This window comes from Ciconia boyciana, chromosome 18 (assembly GCF_034638445.1).
Source record: "Ciconia boyciana chromosome 18, ASM3463844v1, whole genome shotgun sequence".
NCBI lineage: Eukaryota > Metazoa > Chordata > Aves > Ciconiiformes > Ciconiidae > Ciconia > Ciconia boyciana.
This window is the reverse complement of record NC_132951.1, coordinates 2,839,765-2,859,652: the sequence shown is the minus strand read 5'-3', so window position 1 is coordinate 2,859,652 and position 19,888 is coordinate 2,839,765. Positions and strand designations below refer to the sequence as shown.

Genomic DNA, 19,888 nt, shown 5'->3' with positions numbered 1-19,888 from the left:
AGTTAAAAGTCTATGGGGAAAGTGTGATACAGTCTTAGTAGTCCTTATGGCCTGAAACATTTGCTTTCATTGTTTTATGATTAGGATTGTTAAAATTCACGGCAAGTTAATCTGGCACAGGCTGTTTCTGCCAGGATGTGAGTTAGTTTCTTTTCAGAACCTTTTAACTTTTTCAAGCTTTTAAAATATTTCTGGATGTGGCTTTTTAAGCTTTTGGAATATAAAGAGGTGTAAGTTAATAATTTCAGAAAGATCAGTGTAACACCAATGGGTCAGTTTCTGTTTCGGGATGAAGGGGCACCTATATGCCTCCTTTCTGTGCTGTCAGCTCGCTCCTTTTCTTTTGCTTTGAGACTTCTCGAAAGTTATTACACCTCTATCTTAAAAGGTGCTGAATTACACAAAGAAACTAAAGATAAGTTTTTGGTACTTTCCAAACTAGAGATATTTCCTCTGGTAAATTTCCCCCATATGAGATCAGTTAACCGAAAACAGGATGTGGCTCAGAGAGAGATTAACATTTGATGCTTAACTTTATTGTAGAGCCATTCCACCAATGGTTAGCATTGCAGGGCACTGTGTTACTATCTAAGGTGAATTATCATTTTTTACATCCAAGAAAAAAAAGCTCATAAAGGAATGTATTTAATTTGAGTATTATCTTTTTAAAATAACCCAAGGGCTTGAGATTTTTAATGAAACAGATTTCTTAGTACATTTAAAAATGGAATTTAGGCTCAGATGCTAAGTGTTTTAAAGATTGCAGTCAAAGTGCAAATGGTATTTCCAGGGCTGAGAACCTCATTTCAGAGAGATGCTTGAGATAGGGATGCCTCATTCTATGAAAACGTAACTTTTGGTTAGTATAAATTATCTGGAAATGTGCACATGTTCTAGGAAACACTGAAAAATTGGTAAAACATAGGAAGGAAAACTTGTTAGTAAAGAAGATCCAGTTTCCATGAGATGCAGTACTTCTAGGAACTGGAGCTGAGTGCTCCAAGTCAAGATTCCTGCCTGTTCATAGCGCTGATATTAAGTAGTTCTTTAACTTCTATGCTATTACTTCTTTTTCTGACTTAAGCTACCCACGAAATAGGAGTACAACAGAGCAGCTGTGAGATTTCATCTATTCATCTTCAAAATTTAAAAAAAACAAACATGAATCATGAAATTTCATATATTGTTATCCTCAGCAAACTTGACAGCTTTGCAACAATTCAATCTCTTGTCTACAATAAAATCTTTTAAAAAGTTTTTGTTATATCTGCCTGTGCCTACTACCAGTTGTAGCTCTGCTTTGTTATGGTGATATCCTGAAGACCCAGCCCAATTCATATTAGGGGAGATGGAAAGTTTCCCACTAACTTCCATAAGAGTAGGACTGTAATCTTCAAAGAGACATCAGGAATCAATTTTTTTTTCTTCATCAAGATTTTTCCAGATCATATTCTCTGTAACATAGTATTATCCTCAGCTTCCTAGTAATTTTTTTGTTCTTTTTTCCAAATAATAGACGTTCTAGAGCACCTCTTCAGCATTTGTCAGGAAAAAGCACCCATAGAATGGACGCTGTTTACCATTTATCTGATTTCAGTCACTCACTAAAGCAGTTTCCACAATACAAGCCAAGGAATCACCCTGAAGAGAAGAGGCTAGAGAAAACTAAAGTGTTTCTCTCTGTCACGGTGGCATTGATAGTTTCCTATAAGCAATACTACTTCAGAGTAAAACATCATTAAGAGATTACTGAGCCTGCCTCTGATTTTAGGCAACCTAACTAGGCAGACCTTCTTTACATTAAGAAGCTTCTTGGTGGTATACCTGTCTCAGTCACTATGTCTCCATATGAGGACAAACGCGGCGTACAGACGTGTGAAGGCGGCATGGACCAGTTTATGACAGTTTCACCAGATTAAGCTCTGCTTTCTGTTGCAGCCGGTCTACATTCAGGGCTTATGCTGGTACTTGTGGTTATGCTTCTGTTTCTCTTAACGTACACAGAGCCTGATCTAAACTGGAAAATTCTTAGCTGCTTATTTCCATCCTTAATGCTTTAGAGAGAACTCTGGGAACGGGAGCTGTGCCCACCGGGAAGTCTGCCAAAATACTCTTCCAAAGCTCTGGATGTAACATGAAAAAACAATTTAAGATTCAGCATCTTTTGACTATAAAACAGCTGGCAAAATATGGATATTCTATCGATAGCTCAGGTCACTTGTACAGTGTGCTATAGAAACCTATACAATTATCAGAAAATTCAGTATATTTGAGTAGGAGTAATTAGTGGAAACAGAAAAAGGAAACAACAGGTTTCTTTAATAATGTCTTCATTAATTCTCATTAACGACAAGAATTGAGGGGAGAGTGAAGGCTATGGTAAATCTCCCCTAACCCTTTCAGAAGTTACTAATTTTGCTAATAAGAGCAAAAAAAGGAGATGTTTAGAAGATTATCTTTTTAAGTGTGATAGAAGCAGAAAGAGACTGACTACGCACTAACTTGCCTCTCTCTTCCACTGAGACCATAACTCACTTTGCTATTGTAGAGTGACTAATACCACTGGGCTTATCTTTCCAATAGTATTTTTCAGCATGGCTCATAAACCTGAGTAATTTCCACGCTACCACTGACAATGTCTATTTATGCCTGTATTTTATGGGCAAGAAACCCAGGGAACACAGAAATTCCAAGTGTTATCCAAGGTTTCACATGAGGAAAATGATATTGTAAAGAGAACCAAAGCCCCCATCAAAACTCTGCTACAGAAAGAAAACTCCTGAGTGTTCACAAACCAAGATGTTTTGAAGGAGAAAGGAAAATATATTTTAAACATAGGAGAAGCCTGAATGAAAAAGTAAAGTTGGAAGTGGGAGAAAGGAGGCATAGAGAAGACAGGTTATATTCTGAACAGAGGCAAGCAGACTTAGTGTTTAAATTCCTGAATAGAAAGAGTCCTCTTATGAGGCCAAGTATCTTGGCAGCTTTGCCAGTGATGGGACTCCAAAAGCACATCATCACATACAAGTTCCCAGCAGCGTCCTTGGAATTCAGCCAAGAAAACAAACCTTGTAACTCCATGTCGAACATCTGCATCACAAATTGGATGTCGAAACCCCAAAGCAAGTGAATGGGGCACAAAGTGCTTAGGAAACGAATGCTCCCATCTGTTCAGGTTCAGTAACAATGGGTCATCCTGGAAGAAATCAAAATACAGATTGGCTTCATAGTGCAACGGTTCAGAACTGTGGCAAGTTTTCACAAGCTAAGGTTGTATCTTCTTTGTGGCAAGATAGGCGCAGAAAGGAAATTCAGCATTTTTTAATCTGGTTATCTAAAATCACATCTAACACTTTCCCTTATCATGAATGTTTTGCTTCAAAGCCCAGGGCCCTGGAGAGCATTTCTGGGCTGGGCTGCCCTCTGCCAGGACTCACCCCGGAGATGTTCAGAGCTGGGCATGGAGATCGGCAGGACCACCGCAGACATGGGGCCAGTGGACACAGACAGGGGATACACAGGAGCGTGGCTTTCTAAGAATTTGCTTTGAACTCATGTGGGTTTAGATACCTTCCCCCAATTTCTGGTATGAATCCAAGGAATCTTTTTAAATTACATCCCAGATTAATTTGACCCTTCATGTTTCCATGGGAAGTTTTTGATCCTAGCTTGTTTTTGAGATTCCTGAACAAAACAGAAGCTTAGCTGATCCTGCCAGGCTTCTTCAGTGTTGTATGGAAACTGTGAAATGGTGAAGTTATTTAGCTTCAATAGGAAGCCACAAATGACACCAGGGACATAAAGAAGATTCCCCCATCAGCCTGGGTTGAGTAATTGTGCATAACCACAAGCTGGGCAAGTTTCATGGAGTTTGAAGTTTTAGCATGAAAATACATCTCTGACTATATGTAGGTACTTGGTGCAGAAAATAAACATGTGCTGCCTTTTCAGTCACTACGTACAAAGAGATTCATCCCAGGAACTGAAATCTCTGCCACAAATAGATCCACAAATAGGTCCAGACTTCTCTTGTCAATGGGAGTACACACCTTTACAAGAGTCCTTGCACCCTGTCCTAAATTTCACCAAGCTAATGCTTTTTCTTGGCTGCTTTGAAAACTCTTATCTGACAGCAACACTGAACTCTGGGGATTAATGCTGTGTCTATCACCCAAGATGGTTCTCCCAAAACCATTGTTGAACATGGCATGAAGGATGTGTGGTGAAAGTTTAGTGAAAATCGTGACCAAATCAGACCTCCTGACTTCCAGTTCCATCTTATAACAGTATCTCTGGATCTCCTTCCTTGCAGCAAAAGCAACTGCAAACGTTACTTAAAACAATTATTCAATACATACTATTCTAACATATCCCAACCAACTGGGGCTAGAAACAAAACACCTTTTAATATTGGATTGATTGGTGACTCCAAACTTTTGGAATTACACTAATGGAGGAAACTACTTGTACCTAGCTGTCAGAGCGTGGGGCTGAATATTCTCTAGGATCTTACAGCAGTAGGCTTTTATGGAAAATTTTATGATTTGGGCAGTGAAAATGACATTTTTATGGCATATTGCTTTTTATAAATAATGAAGGAAAACTGGCTAATCAGACTCTGGCAGAGACAGACAACGCAGGCACGTAGTGAGTGCGAGTCTTCAGTTACAGCTGCAGTTTATGCCCAGTCTGTCACCAACACGAGCGTCTATGTATATTGTAAATCACATTTCAGCAGGTATAAACTGGCATAGTGAAATGTGAATCTCCTTGTGTGTGGGTGTGCGAGATGTTTATAAAATAATTTCTCTTTGGAAAGAAATGTTCACATTTACTTTTTGTGATTCAGTTAAAGAAATACTGTATCTACAGATCTAGATATCAAGGATAAAAAGTATAGCTTCTCCAAAATAATTGCAACAATGCTGATTTGCATTAGCTGAGGATGTGCTCCACGGCCTCACAGTATAAATTGTAGAGAACATATAATAGCCAGTGGAAAGAATGCACTGCTGAGGTTACTCTTGTAAAGCCAAATTAGACAATGCAAGTCCATGACAGGGCTCCTTGAAACCAGCTTGCAGTGTACTAAACCCAGGCTCTGAACCTCTCTCTGTTTCTTTTGGAGTACTTTTAACTGGCGCCAGTGGGGCTGCTGTCATTAACAGAAAATTGATTTTCCATTGTAAACCCCAATTTTTGTGGTTTAATATCTCAGCTGATTCAAAGTGCATCAAATATAACTTTTTGTTTGCTTTACTTGCAAAAGAAATTGCCATTTTAGTTGTCAAGTAGCAAATAAATAAAGGAATATAGTCTGAATCACAGCACCTTAGGAATAATCTGCATTTCATGACTTGTAGCTATGAACATGGGTAAATATAGCTATTTTATAAATAACCACCTGTGTGTAACAAATATTTCTTGGGTTAGAAAAGAAAACGTTGAATATAGCAATCTTTACTCAAGATTTCTGTGTTTTCTAAACTTGAATGTTCTTTTTATGACAGTTGTGGCATTTAATTCAGTTTAGTATTTTCCAGGAAATCAGTTGCTGCTTAAACATGGACCCAAATTCCAAGTTCATTCAGAACTTGAAAAGCAAAATTTAACACAAGGAATGGAATTTTGTAATGACCCAGCAATTGGCAAAACCAAACTCTTAGTTCCCAGGAGAAGGAAAGAGCCAAACCCAGATATTTCTCCTAATTAAAGGTGAAAACATTATTAAATATCTTAAAAATTGGAAGCATATGTAACTCCTACAAGGTGGTTTTTTACTGGAAAATAACTGATGGCCATGCCAAATTTCAGTGTGTTCTGATGTAAGAATTCAGCAGGAGATTAAGAACACATTTTGCTAGGAGACATGCATAAACATTAACATTTACATAGACTGAAAATAAGCCTCTGTAGGTAGGGTCAAGTGAGACAACTCATGATGGATGAACACCAAATTGGCAGCCCTCAGAGAGAGAGTGATTTTTTTAATTTACAAAATAATATTGACTCAAAAGAAAAAATGGATGTCCTTAGTACGTTTTCACTCATCTCTTGCACACCCCTACTATAAAGAAATCTACTGACCCCTGTCAGTAGATTTCACAACTCTTTGTTTGTGGAAATGGAAGTTTGAGATTATTTGGGGGGGGGGGGGGGGGGGGAGTTTTTTGAACTTGAAAGAAATCTTACTAAGGATTCAATTCTAGGATTTTGTATTGCTCCACTCAATGCAGGATCCCACCTGCTGACTCAGAAGAGTGGCTATGCCTATATTGAACATTTTCATCACTATACAAAGATAAAAAATAATTCTGGTGTGATAATCTGGCTTTACATTGCCCAAATACACTGAACAAACAACTCAGTGTGATGAAGTGCATATTTCTCTGCTTCCAGATGATTTCACATTCTGAGTTACCATCATAACAAAATAAAAATTATGTGTGGTAACTTGGACTTGCATTTGCGTCCTGCTAGCTCATGTAAGCAATTTTCTCTTTCACCTGCTATTTAATATGATATGTTTCCAGGTCAGCCAAGAAAGAATTATGACAGTCACTTAGAGGTATGGAGGTATTAAAAAGCAAGAATTTTAACTTGCTAGAGGGATTTAGCATTCCTCTTCTAAAATTGTAGTGTATTCCTAATTAAAAAAAAATTTTGACAGAGCACTTGTCTGGCTAAGGCTACTTAGAGCTTGTGGCATATCCTGAAAGATTATATACACAAAATCATTTCTGCACTGCTAGTAAAGCAACAGCCAGAGAATGGCACCATTTGGCTCTCGTCCTAAATTAGTCACAGTAGTTAGACCCAGCACAGCGGCTTTCATGACCAGACCAAAAGAGTGCGAGTTTCATGTGTCACTATGCATAATAGGGTGGAATTTGGTCTATTCAAGTCACTTACTAGCTTGGATCATTAGATTAATTTCTGGTTGGAATGAAGTGAAGAGAGAAATCGTTCATTTTTTCACACTTAGCTATGTAAAAATCAGTAAAATACAAATGGAAACTTACAGAAATATTTTTTTTTTTTTAAGAACTAAAAGGCTTACATAGTATTAACCCTTAGAAGTGTTGTTATCTCAGGAATTCAACCAATTCAGGTCTTACATATCTGCCAAGAGTATTCAGGGAGAATCACATTAGAATGGCATCTGGTGAATTTTCTTATTCAAAGGCTGATCCGGGAAATATATTAAAAAGGAATAAATGTATAATGACCAAACCCACTTAATTGACTTTAGTGGGTCCTGCTTTCAGAGGTTATCTGTGCATATCACTAGGGGCAACCCTGAAGTTCACTTTGGAGGCTAGGTTGACTATGGTGTGCTATTATGTTGATAAATGACAATAAAAATCCTGTTTATACATGGCCCTTGGCACCCTGCCAGAATTGACAGATGAGGCCAGTCATCTCTATTCTAGGAGATGTGAGAATAAATTTGGACTAAAGTACACAGCTTTCTGGGCAAGTGCATCAATATGTAGGCAGACCAGTAATCCCACATACAGAGGCTGTCTGGCCTTCAGGTAGACCACAAAAGTGTAGCAGCTGAATACATGTTTTTCTGGAACCACTAAAGCCATTAGCTGGTGATTCAAAGCCTGGAACATTTGGAGACTTGCACACCACGTATATAAACAACCAAGGAATAGAAAAACACTGTGTACAATTCAGATATAAAAGGACCTTTCTGATGTCCAGAATCCCCAGTAAGCACAGAAGTACAGAATGTGTTTTGAAATAATTTCCATTTCATAATACACATGAGTCATCTAAGCAGTGATTATTCCAAGAATTTCCATTTTTGCTGTGATTAATCCTGTGAGCTGCTTAGTACCTCAGAACTCTCTGACTACAAATCATGAAGGTTAGCATGGCAGTAGATTCTAAAATCAATCCCATGTCATTTCCATCTTCTCTTGTCTTACTAACTAGATCTGCTGGAAATCTGCCAATGTAATTTGCATGTGTGAAACAGATGAAGACATAGATACACCTTTCCCCCACATGGTTTTCATATGGAAGTCATGCCATGCCACATGAGGAAGGTAAATCTTCCTACATTGGTATATATACACACCTCCATACTACACATGGCTAAATATCTATAAAAATATACACATGTAAAATACATATATTTAAAATATTTTAATGATCTCGATATATTGGATAGATAATTCTGGATAGAAACAGAGACACAACAAATAAGATTAAAGACATTTTTTAAACGAATGACTGCCAATCTGATACTTAATTGCAGCATTTTTATACATAATTTTAAAATTAGGTTCCTAGGTCTTCAGGAGCAATACAGCCTTTTTGAAGTCTGTCTCACTAAAAATCAATATAACTCAAATTTCACAAGTGACCTGTGAAAACAAGACATGCTCCTTGGCATTTAAAGTTTTTAAAGTGTAATTTATATTTCAAAAATTACACTTCCAAATAAGCTAACAGGACCCAAGGTTCGTTTTGCATAACCCATGAAGACCATATCTGCCTTTGTGATTTCATCTATTTTAAGACTACTTGATAAAGTCAACATTCTTTCAGATGTCTTTGTTTTGCCATTAGCAGTTAATAGGAAAATGTATTTTGGTGCCTGATCTTAAACTATTACTTGACACTCATTTGAGCCTCTTTGACACAGAGAGGAAACAGCAGAACATATTTGTTTTGCTTATGTAGCCATCTCCTTTGTTGTATTCTCTTTCTTTTCTCTCTGGAGTTACTGCAGTCTGATAAACTCACATTGAATGCCAGGATACTTCAGTCAATGTTCCAGTTATCATAGAATCATAGAATCGTTAAGGTTGGAAAAGACCTCTAGGATCATCTAGTCCAACCGTCAACCCAATACCTCCATGCCTACTAAACCATGTCCTGAAGTGCCACATCTACACGTTTTTTTAATTCCTCCAGGGACAGGTGACTCCAGCACCTCTCTGGGTAGCCTGTTCCAATGCTTGACCACCCTTTCAGTAAAGAAATTTTTCCTAATATCCAATCTAAACCTCTCCTGACGCAACTTGAGGCCATTTCCTCTCATCCCAGTTCTGCAACAGGCCTTGTCTGTAGCCTTGAGAAAGTCATTTGACTGCTCTTGGTAACACAGTTTCCTCATCTATAATTCACTGCTTTGAATCCGTAAAATGAATCCACTGCAAGTTCTTTTTAGTATTTTTTTTTATTTCTAGTTTTGTGTTTCTAAGTACTATATGCCTCACAGTACTGACAATTCTTTTTTAGTCTTTGTAAAGCCCTTTGAGATTTACAGATGTTGACAAAACCAGACATTCCAACATTGGAATATTTTAAGGTTTTTTTCAGGTCAAATATTGCTTATGCCATAAAAATCCAACCCTTCTGTGTAGAAGACAGAGAGATAAAACACTGTCCTTTTATGCAGTGTTATACTGTGTACCAGTTTGATATTCAGCATATATGATATTCAGGGTACTTTAGAGTGTCAGCTGGAGAAGGCAAAGAAAATCCTTGAACCCTTAAAATTGCAACAGAAACCATCGACAGCCTTGTGGGACGATTTAGTCCCACCGGTCTTAAGAAATTCTCCCATGCAATGCAGAATGGGCCCTGCTATACATACATTGATGAAGGTTAAGGGATATGGCTATAGCAGAGTTATTTCCCTGGAAATTAATTACTTATAACCCATACATATTAAATATTATTTCTTACATTGTCCTTCTAGATGTTAACTATGACTTACCTTATCTGGATCTGATTGACCCGAATGAAGAAAATTCTTGTTTATGCCCTTGGCTATAATTCTTTCAATCTCCTTGCTCTTGGTTTCATCTGGTTTTATCTAGCACACAGTGTGAATACAAAATTGGTAAACAGATTGGTACAAATCTTGTAAACACTAGTAACCACAAGCCAGAGCAAAGGTATATTAATGATACAGGCAGAGTTTAAATTAAAGCTCTTAGAGGCCATCTTAGCTACTCCATGCAATAAGAATGGGAATTACTTTAACTAACTGATATCTTAGTAGTGTGACCCATGGCTATGACATCTGAATATAATTTGATCATTTTCATACAATAACATCATTGTGCGTTAAAGAAATCTTCATATTCCACCTTAGCAGGGATAGTTGAGTCAGTATCTCTGCATTTATAATCAGATGCGAGAAGCAGGAGTTTATGAGAAGGTTATCTCACTCTTGAGAGATAATTAGGTCTCATAATACACAGTTACCCTCACGACAATATTGTACAGTTCTGAAATAGGAATGTTTACAGGTGGACTGCCTAGACAATCTCACTAACATTTAAGTGTACTTCTCTCTGCAATTTGAGTTTATATCCAGTTATTATTGGATACAGTGTTATCTTCTTATGCTTCTTAGAAAAGTTTGGAGGATTAAAAAAAAAATAAAATACTCACAGAGCCAAAATTAAAAATTGAATCATCTGTGACTATCTTCTTTCCACATATTAAACACTCTGGATCAAGGATATTCCTAAGAGAGAGGGAAAACAGTAATTTTAAAGTTCTTGGACGTGCTGCTTTTGGGCAGCTATTCAATACAAATAAAAATGTGTGCAACTGTACTTTGTATCAAACTCACTTCTCAGTTTTACTGGGAACCAAGCTGATTTGTGCCACAAGCTGTGAGAAGGAAATTTGGCCCTTCATCTGCCACTTTCCTGGAGGCGAGGCAAGCTTTTTAACTGTCAAATTCAGTCATCAAATGCCAAAGTAACATTTGTTGTAAATCTGCCTAAGTTACAGTAGACATTGATTCAGTCTACCATGTCTTAAAATACAAATAATAAATGGCACGCACATTATTTAGGAACTTTTTTTTTTTTCTTAAACGTGAAAGCAGAGCATAAAAATAGCATCAGTCAGTGTCAGGAATGGAAATGCAGGAATTAAAAAACAAAAGAGTACAAAAGGAAAACCTAGGGAATAAAATAGTTTCTTTCACAGAGAGCATATGAAGTGGCTGCATATATTTACAAAGCTGTACAAACATAATTTTATACCAGCAGGCAAAGATTATCCCTAATAGCAGAAGGGCAAGACCCTCTTCACAGCTGTTTAACTTCCAGCTCCTCCACCAGGACTGAGCATGAGGTGGCCACTGCAATGCAGAATAGCCACTAGCCATAAGGTCAGAGCCCCTTCAACAATGCGAGTTTTACAAATATTGCGTAAACATCCCATCTAGGCACAGTACAGTTTTGTTGGCAGTGACTGATGAATACTGAAAATATATAATATCGTTTTGTGTGATAGAATTACCTTAATAACCAGATGACACAGGACGTACAGTAACTGTGCCCACATGGTATCTCTGCTGGATTCTGCAGAAACATTTTGCACAGAGGACAAATGTATATGGAAGAAGCATTATTCATGTACTTTTCCAGAGGCTCTTCAGAAGCGTGTGAGCTACTCATGGCTTATGCACTGATGCTTGACACCAGGTCTTTCAAACACAGAGGTGCTGTAGTATGTTCTCTTATGAAGAGAAACTGAAAACTTTAGTTTAAAGCCATCCCTGGTTTTGCTGTCATATTTGTAGTTAAACTGCAGACATTAAGATAATCCTGAAGAAAAAAAAAAAAAATAGCATTGGGAATATACTAAAATAAACTGCCAGTCAATCAACATGCAGTAATAGCATACTTCAATGCAGATCAAAAATTTAAGGACAGCAGTAAGAATTTACCGAACCAAACCAACGAGAAGGCTGGAAAAATAACGACTTGTTCATTCCCAAACCATACAAATTTGAATTGTGAAGATGTGAACCAAATTAAGAAGAAAGACGAAAAAAGCAATAATTGGTATTCTCTAATAGGCATCATTCCATATGTTGCCCCAAAAATAGAGCCTCAGGGGAGCCACCTCAGGAATCTTGTTCTGGTAAATCCTCCTCCAGTGCCACAGGTTTACAGGAACAGAGATTTCAAGACAGAATAGACAGGCTGAAGGAGTGTAAAAGTGAAAAGACAGCATTGCAAACCAAAGACTACTATGGTTAGCTCTTATGAATTTAGAAACACGTTGCCCTTCTACGGTTCTAGATTTTGTTTTATTGTTTTTCATTTCCCTAATTTCTGTTCCTCATATCTATCTCACACAGCTTTTATTAGTTTACATGTTTTTTCTCTGGGCTGCTACTGCACATATTTTGCTACCAATACTTTTTAGCATTGCAAGGTTTCTTCATGCAAAGGAATTATATTAAGCATCCCTACTTGTGCTTCTAGATCGATGTCTTTTACTGCAAGACCAACAGTTTTGAGAAACTCACAATGTCATTATCAGCACAATGTACACAGTGGTAAGAAGCTTTTGAAGGGAGCTGACCGTATAAAATTAAACCACTGACTAACCTAGTCTGCTGAAATATCATCAAGTGTCTATGCTAAAATCACAAACTCCAGGAAATTCTAAAATGAAAACATCTTCTGTTTCATATAGTATGTTTTAACTTGTAGCTTAAGTGTCACTCACTACATGCTACCAGGTATGTGATGCACTTGCCAGAAAATGCCCAGGTTAATTCAAGAAAAGGAGGACTTTGTTAGGCTGAATTTCCTTACTTCTGTGGTTTTAAGCTGCATTTAGACGACATTATCGCTGTAAAAGGCAGGAAGCAGCGCTGAAGTACATTTCCCATTCTGAGTTCTCAAATATCACATTTCTCCATGGGCAGAAACGGGGTAATTATGCAATTCTTAAAATGAGTACTGCACCCTGACCTATTGGTTGTATCACTGCTTGCAGCCTCTCTTATGCTCCAGTCTGATCAGAAAAGACTTTGCATCCGCTAGCCATACTTTATCACACAGTCCTGACTATGATACCATCTCTGGTAAATCTATAATTTGTCCAAGAATCTCAGAGATTGTGGGGTGGTTACTGTCTTGCAGTCAAATTTTTTTGACAAATAATTTGGGTGATACGAAGAAAAAAATTTTGCCAGCAGACATGAAATTAATATTATGGAACTACACATGAAAATACCTTTTTTTTCCATCCCTAGGAAATGAGTGCAGCATTTTCGGTAGCTGAACTTTTGGAAAATGTCTTTTAAAAGCTGGTTTGGGGGCGGGGGGGGGGAGGGGGAGTAAAGTACTTATAGGGCCTATATGCAAATGATGTTCTTGTGCTCCCTCTGCTGTTTGTGTCACAGTGGAAAACTGGGAGTGTTTCAAGAGCTGTGTATATTCCTTCATATACAGTAAGAAATATTCATGCCTAAATAAAAAGGGGAGTCATTTCTCCTGGCAAAAGAATTTTCAAAAATAAAGCAGCATGGTGTAAAAATTAAGGATAAAAAGCATGGTCTATCTGGAAAGCAAGCTTTTATGCATGATACAATGCCATTGATATACCTGGGCTTTCTTCCATTAAGAATACTAACAAAATATAATTCTACGTGAGTTCTGAAGATTATTGTAATTTATGTTATGCTATTGTTATTTACTATCGCAATTGTTCAAACAATTTTTACCAAGACTGCAGGGTTAATATCCAAAATATGGTCTTTCTAAAATACAAGCAGTGAGAAACATACCACTAGTTTTAAAACAGCCTGTTTTCTCTACACAGATGGATGACATACCAACACTATCTATCAGAAGAAACACCAAATGCAAGAACATCAAAAGTATTTAAAATTGGTTGAAATATCTCATATAACAAATAATAATTAACAATGTCTGGGAAGAGGACTTACCAAACTGGTTAACGACTGAAATTCTTAGCACATCATCAGCAAGGGGAAACACTAGATTTAATCTCTCTCAAAGTGGGATTCCCCTGTATCACATGCTTGTTTCTTCATTGTAGTAGCATGACTATTTTCTTTTTGATACTTGGTTTAACGTTGCCTTCTTTTAACCTTAGACTAACAACATTTACATTAGTGTAAGGGGATTTTTCTTATATTATTAAAAGACAGAATCAGCTGCAAGAGGGTATAATTTCTACTTTTGAAAACTAAAAATCAAGAAAAGATGAAATTTTCTAGATAATGGTTTTGCAGAGAAACACTTCATAGGCAGTTCCACCTTTGCGAACATGCAAATTACAAAATAGTTCTTGTATTCTGAATACTGGTATTAATTAAAAAATACCTCTTATAAAGCAGAAGCACATTAATTTTTTTTAATCATAACAGGCCTGATTTGAAGATGACATGTAAGCAAAACAATTAGCACTCTTCTATCTAACATAAGCAAGGAAGACAAGGTAGCAGACTGCCCAACTTGTTTTAATGTACATAACTTAAAACAGACTTTGCAAAAAAATTCTTAAGAAAACTAACACACCCCTTAAGATCTTCCTAAGTTTCAGATGAGTGGAAAGTTATTGTGTGACTTCATTATTTGTAAAATATCAAGGTTTTTATGAAAAACAGCTTTGCTTTTGCAGCATACCTATGCAGCACTTCAGAAAAATGCTTTTTGTCTCATCAGACAAACTGTCATGGCATGTCCAAATCACTCTGTTGGCTCTTCTCAAAAACTGCCTTAGAAAACACTATAAATCCTCTGAATATACTACTGCCACTTCACAAATAATAACTGCCTGTGCAGATTCAGCAAACTTGTAATGAAAGTTCTCTCTTTCATACACAAATAAGATTTTAAAAAGCTTCTTATTGAAAATTTTACTTATCTGGAGAACTTTCCATGCCAAAATGCTCTGCAAATGAGAGTATCTTCAACACATATAAGCGTCGCTTCATAACTGAAATGTCACCAGGTACAGTTACGGTCTTCCTGACTGTTTTTTAACATCATAAATTCCGTTTATTTATTTATAAAGAGTTAAGTTGCCCACAAGAGTTTCAACCTACAGAATATGGAACTGTGAGTTTCCAGTATGTTTCATTTCCAATGCAGGGGTTGGGGGTTGTTGGTTTGAGATACACTGCAGTGTTTCAGTACACAGTAAAGTAAAATTTTGCATTTCAGACATGGACTGGAAGAAACTAGTTTATTAAAACTTGGTAAATCTTCAGGACTGTTTAATTTAAAAATCTATTACTCCAACCATGTGTTGAATGAAAAATGTCACTCAACGTGTTAAGATAAATGCCTGGACACTAGCTTGGGTAAAAAGAGCAGATTTTGTCACCTGCAGATCTAAGGGAACTAAAAAGGCACAATGGGGTCAGGAGTACCTGGCTTCAGTATGGCTCTTGGCATAATCTAAAGTAGTTTTAGGAGTTGTCCTCCATCATTCTTACACTACAGTACTTTAGTGGAGTTGGAAACTGAACATTTAAAATAGTCACTATAAAGGAACTGGGGCTGCAGTAAGGTTTTTGTCCTAAATACTTGGATGCTATTGTGCTAGGTTAGATAGATTTTTTTTTTAAAATTTGCTTGGAAATTAGAGTTGTAACAAAATTATTTGATAAAGAATTTTATTTTTCCTTTTTTTTTTTTAATGAAGGAAGGGTTATGTTTTAATAAGATATCACATTTTAATGCTTCTAAGTGTTATTCTTGCACAGACAGTACTCTCCATGTTTGTTTTTACAGTCAATCTGCTTCACTTCATCTGGCTTCAAACATCTTTGCAGTATTCTGCATTATTCTCCCATCCAAGCTTAAAAATCATACGTTGAACATTACTATGTTATAAGAACACGGCTATGAAATACAAGCAAAGACCATTTTTCAAGATGAACTATAAATGAATGTTAAGTTCGGAAAAGAATTACTAAACAGCTGAGGATTTTCTTTTTTAAATGAGATTTGATCTATATTTTTAATTTAAAAATTCTCCAAGTAAATCAACAGCCACTGATCATGAGATCTTCGGCAAAATCTTCCATTGTATTTAAAAACTCCTGACAAAATGTACATGCTGTATTTGAAGGCCACCACTCAATCCAAGTCCTGGAGTCCAAAGGGTACTGGAATCTAAGAAGACAAAAGAAAATGATAATTTGCTGCTAAGATTTGGGGAGGAAACTGTCAAACAGAAAAAAAATTACAATATGAAATTGCTTGCTTTGTGTTCACAATCCTGTTTTAAATGTACACATCTGAAAACACATTGTGTAACTATTGGTCAAACTAATGCTTAAAAAATTAAATTAATTATATATTACATAAGAATTATTACATACAAACACTTGCCACTTCACAGCACACTTTAAGATTAAATCTCTGCATATTCTCATGGTAAGTTACTTACTTGAAACTGTAACCAATGCTTATCTTTAATGCTTCTTTTCCCATGATCAAATACTGCTCTCCTGGGCTCAATTCAACATCTGTACAGGTCTTCTTTTTAACAAAGGTTATTTCATTATTTTTTTGAGCAAAAGCCTGCCCTGAAGTAGAATGTCAAGAATTGGAAAATTTCACAAAGAGAATTTCCAGTTGCTCATATATTAGACAGAAAACACCAAAATGTCCTGCAGTACAGCACAGCCAAGGTATCTATTTGCCACTAGTTATATAACAGGAAAATATGATGATATAAACCATGTTTCTTGTAAAAGATTTTTAAAATTAAATCTGAATGGTAAATAAAGCTCGTGCACGTTAAATAATTTTATGTTATAGTAATTATAAGGACATATTGGGTGCTTACACTCAGAGGAAAAATGAGTGAATATCAGCTTCCGTTCTGCAGGACCTACGAGCAGCTACCTTTCCCAAAGGTAAGACAGGGAGTGCCTAAGAACATTCTAAAGTCATTTCTCCCAGAAGCAGAAACATGCCCAGCCTACAAAAATCTGAGAAAAGTTAAAGCATGGCATATCCTTGCATTCTACCCCACTTCAATATTGTATATACAGTAAGACAGTCATTGTAGATAATCATTGTATATCTGTGGAACGAATGAGACATTTAAACAACAGCTCACAACTGTTCTGATGGATTATGGAATACGTTCACCTTGTTTTGTCACATAAAAGATGTTTCAGTGGTTACAGTTTAGGTTTGTTAACAACAGCTGTAATACAGAAAAGCTGTTTAAAAACATCAAGCAAAGACTGCCCTTCTCAGGGCACAAAAAATTCTCAAAGGCTGTATTTGAGACTACGGTTTTCTACTCTCATGAAATGACTAGGTTTGACTACTGATTTTTGTCAGCTGCTTCAGTGGTCTCAACCACACAGCTTTTTCTCTAAATAAATTGTTAAGTGGATTAAGAACAGAACGCTCACCTCTTTTATAGAGATCCAGAAGAGCCGCAGAATATTTTACAAAATAACCTTCTTCACTGCGAGATAAGATGTTCACTTTATAAACTGCAGAACACACAAAACAAACTTTTTGTTATTCTTTGTTCCTGCAATACATACTAGATATCTTACAGATGCTCAGAGGGAGAATATAATGTCCCTGTACAATACTAATTTCTGGGAAAACAATGGCTATAGCTATACGCTGTAGGGCTAAGAAACATTAACAAGTTCTGCCTATGCTCTAATGTGATGGAAGCTCTACCCATGCTCTCATCTGATGCCCCACAACTTCCTCTGACCCCAAAGCCACATGATCATGTTAGAATGGTGCCAAGCAAGAGAAACACAGTGCTTATTAGCAGAACTCATCAGATCAGGCTCACTGGTGCAATGGTGCCTGGTTATGTGACTTTTATTCAGCAGATGGTATGGGCAGCACTTCTCTGCTCCAATATGTTACCTTCATATACTGTATGCCACTGTCAAGCCTACTGAATTTTAATCCCTAAAGATCTAACTGGAACAAGATGTTTTGCAGCAGTAGTAAAAGAGTAAACATTTCAGTCAGAGCACGTGAAATATGTAATGACAATTCAAATGTTACCATATGCAATATCATTCTGGCATGCAGCTTCTTTCCTGGTGTCGGCAGTTATTGACTGATCTAGTCTCTCTTGTACTTTACTACACTCAGCTACATTGAGAAAGAAAAAAGCCAGTGTTAAGACAATGTCATCACATGTCCTCAAATAAAACATCATGAACCTCTGCCTGTTTGGGATAATCTACTGTAACTGAGAAACACCATAATTATGGGATTGCATGCTGGAACAATGAATATTTAAAATACAAAATAACATCCTCAATCACCTGAACTTAATCCAGTCAGACATCCATGATCATACTGCACACATATTTTTTCAATTTTTTTTTTTTTTAATGTAAAATTTGGAGAGGAGAACAGCTGTGTTCTAATGAGGATTGTTTTCCTTGTCTTTAGTGTGGTTTTGTCCAAAGCACTACACTGCATTTTCCCACCAAGTGAAACGGGAAAACATCTGAAAAAAGTTTACCTTCCATGCATTTGCATTCATCTCCTTCACACAATCTCACAAGTTTTTCATTTCCGTAGGGGTTATAAAATATAGTGCACCTTTTATCTAGAAGATCCAAAAAGAAATACATATAGAAAATCAAAGTCCAAGAAGTCAGCACTGAAACTTCGTGAGTCAAAAGTTACTTGAGCTTAAAATAACAAGGATTAAAAAGCTGTTGAAGAAGGAAAAATGTAGTCTTTAAGGAGGAATAAAGAGTTACAAGACAAACATGAATTTGAAGACATGGAACACATACCTGGTGCATGATATTCATATACAGTGAATGTGGCAGGATTTAGCATTCCAACCTGGAAAAGCTCACTTATTCGGAACCCAACACAGAGAAAATTATTAGCTGGCACCTATTTGAAAGACACATGAATTAAGGAGCTCTAAAGGAAACAAAATTATTCCAAAGAGTTGAAGTAGTGCTTACAGTTATGAAAAGGGTAACATACAGAGTCTATCTGCAGAATAATATGTCCATCTTTTATCTCATAATCTGCTATCAACTGATCAACTCCACTTGCAAGCTGTAGGGGAGAAAAACAGAGAAAAATCTTTTATACAAGTTAAACACTTTTTGGATGCTCCTGAAGGTTTCATAATCAGTAGCTTTAACACAATTCCGAGATGTAAAAAAAACTTATTTTAGGGTTGCCTCTTTACAATGCTCATACTCTCACCTGTTTTTTTGGTTTTCTTTCAAGGAAATTATCCTTTTACTCATTACATGAAGATAATAAAGAATTAAACAGCTAATTATCCTTAAAAGAATACTTGAGTCCGCATATAGTATCCTATTTAAATCTTATAACTCTAACTCTGATTGCCTTTAACTAAAACTCGCATGCTTGTCCATAAGAGCTGGATGAACACAAGCACTGCAGTTAAGATTCAGTTCCCAAACTTTAGCCAACTAATAGTTAGGTGTGTATACTAACAGTGTTCCCTTTACAGTTAGCAGATACAACAGCTCCAGAGGTTGATTCACACTACCCTAACACAGATGACAACCACTCTCTAACCACACAGAGGGAGCCTATATGTCAAACTTTAACTAGATGTCTAGGTTCTGACTCTATCAAAAATCCATAATCTAGACTTAGGTAGATTATTCTTATTAGTATTAGAAGTGTTTAGAAGCAATGAGGATATAATGATATAAATCTGCACTACTACTCTAACAGAAAAAGATAGAGAACAGTAAATATTATAGTTCTGTCAAAAAAACTTTGGTAAAAGAAAAAAGTTCTCTAATACTTACAGTAGATAAGTCTTCTGTATTTGCTTCCAATCCACTAACCAAGCCTATGTCCATCACGGCATGGGCAGACCCTGACTGCGGCTCTCTCGCGCTGGGCCTGTACCTAAAATAGTTTAAAAATAATATTAGTTAAACATAACTGAAATTAAAAAGAAATCTTCAAATATGATCCCAGAAAAACATAAGGAAAATTCTACCAGCATTTAGACCACAAAAACCCCATAATGAAGCAAAATAGTCCAGATGAGTAATTTCAGATTTATGCCAATATCATGCATAAAGAAGCTTTTCTTAATACTTATGTTC

General features: G+C 36.5%; 2 protein-coding genes across 3 annotated transcripts in view; both read right to left on the bottom strand.

The window, feature by feature from the left end:
- Positions 1 to 1,775: 1,775 nt before the first annotated feature.
- LOC140661381 (uncharacterized) lies at positions 1,776 to 13,911 on the bottom strand. Its single transcript, XM_072883414.1, has 6 exons — positions 13,739 to 13,911; positions 11,290 to 11,597; positions 10,426 to 10,501; positions 9,743 to 9,841; positions 3,069 to 3,196; positions 1,776 to 2,123 (listed from the first exon to the last, which is right to left on the bottom strand). Exons 2-6 carry the CDS (start codon positions 11,445 to 11,447, stop codon positions 2,057 to 2,059), a joined length of 528 nt encoding a protein of 175 aa, XP_072739515.1. The 5' UTR covers positions 11,448 to 11,597; positions 13,739 to 13,911; the 3' UTR covers positions 1,776 to 2,056.
- A 1,638-nt stretch (positions 13,912 to 15,549) lies between these two features.
- The window catches only part of C5 (complement C5), a 28,693-nt gene continuing 24,354 nt past the window's right edge, over positions 15,550 to 19,888 (bottom strand). For both annotated transcript variants that reach the window (XM_072883028.1, XM_072883027.1), the window contains exons 34-41: positions 19,583 to 19,685; positions 18,774 to 18,848; positions 18,572 to 18,677; positions 18,292 to 18,378; positions 17,823 to 17,912; positions 17,198 to 17,281; positions 16,216 to 16,354; positions 15,550 to 15,938 (exon numbers count right to left, since the gene is read on the bottom strand). In XM_072883028.1, coding sequence (XP_072739129.1) covers positions 15,809 to 15,938; positions 16,216 to 16,354; positions 17,198 to 17,281; positions 17,823 to 17,912; positions 18,292 to 18,378; positions 18,572 to 18,677; positions 18,774 to 18,848; positions 19,583 to 19,685 — 814 coding nt within the window. In that variant the 3' untranslated portion in view covers positions 15,550 to 15,808. The remainder of the gene's footprint in view (positions 15,939 to 16,215; positions 16,355 to 17,197; positions 17,282 to 17,822; positions 17,913 to 18,291; positions 18,379 to 18,571; positions 18,678 to 18,773; positions 18,849 to 19,582; positions 19,686 to 19,888) is intronic.

Coding starts and splice junctions, on each gene's coding strand:
- LOC140661381 (XM_072883414.1), bottom strand. CDS start 11,447: ATGAGTAGCTCACACGCTTCTGAAGAGCCTCTGGAAAAGTACATGAAT. Junction 10,502..11,289: donor TGTGTCATCTGGTTATTAAG/GTAATTCTATCA, acceptor CCTCTCTCTTAG/GAATATCCTTGATCCAGAGT. Junction 2,124..3,068: donor GTTCGACATGGAGTTACAAG/GTTTGTTTTCTT, acceptor TGTTACATCCAG/AGCTTTGGAAGAGTATTTTG.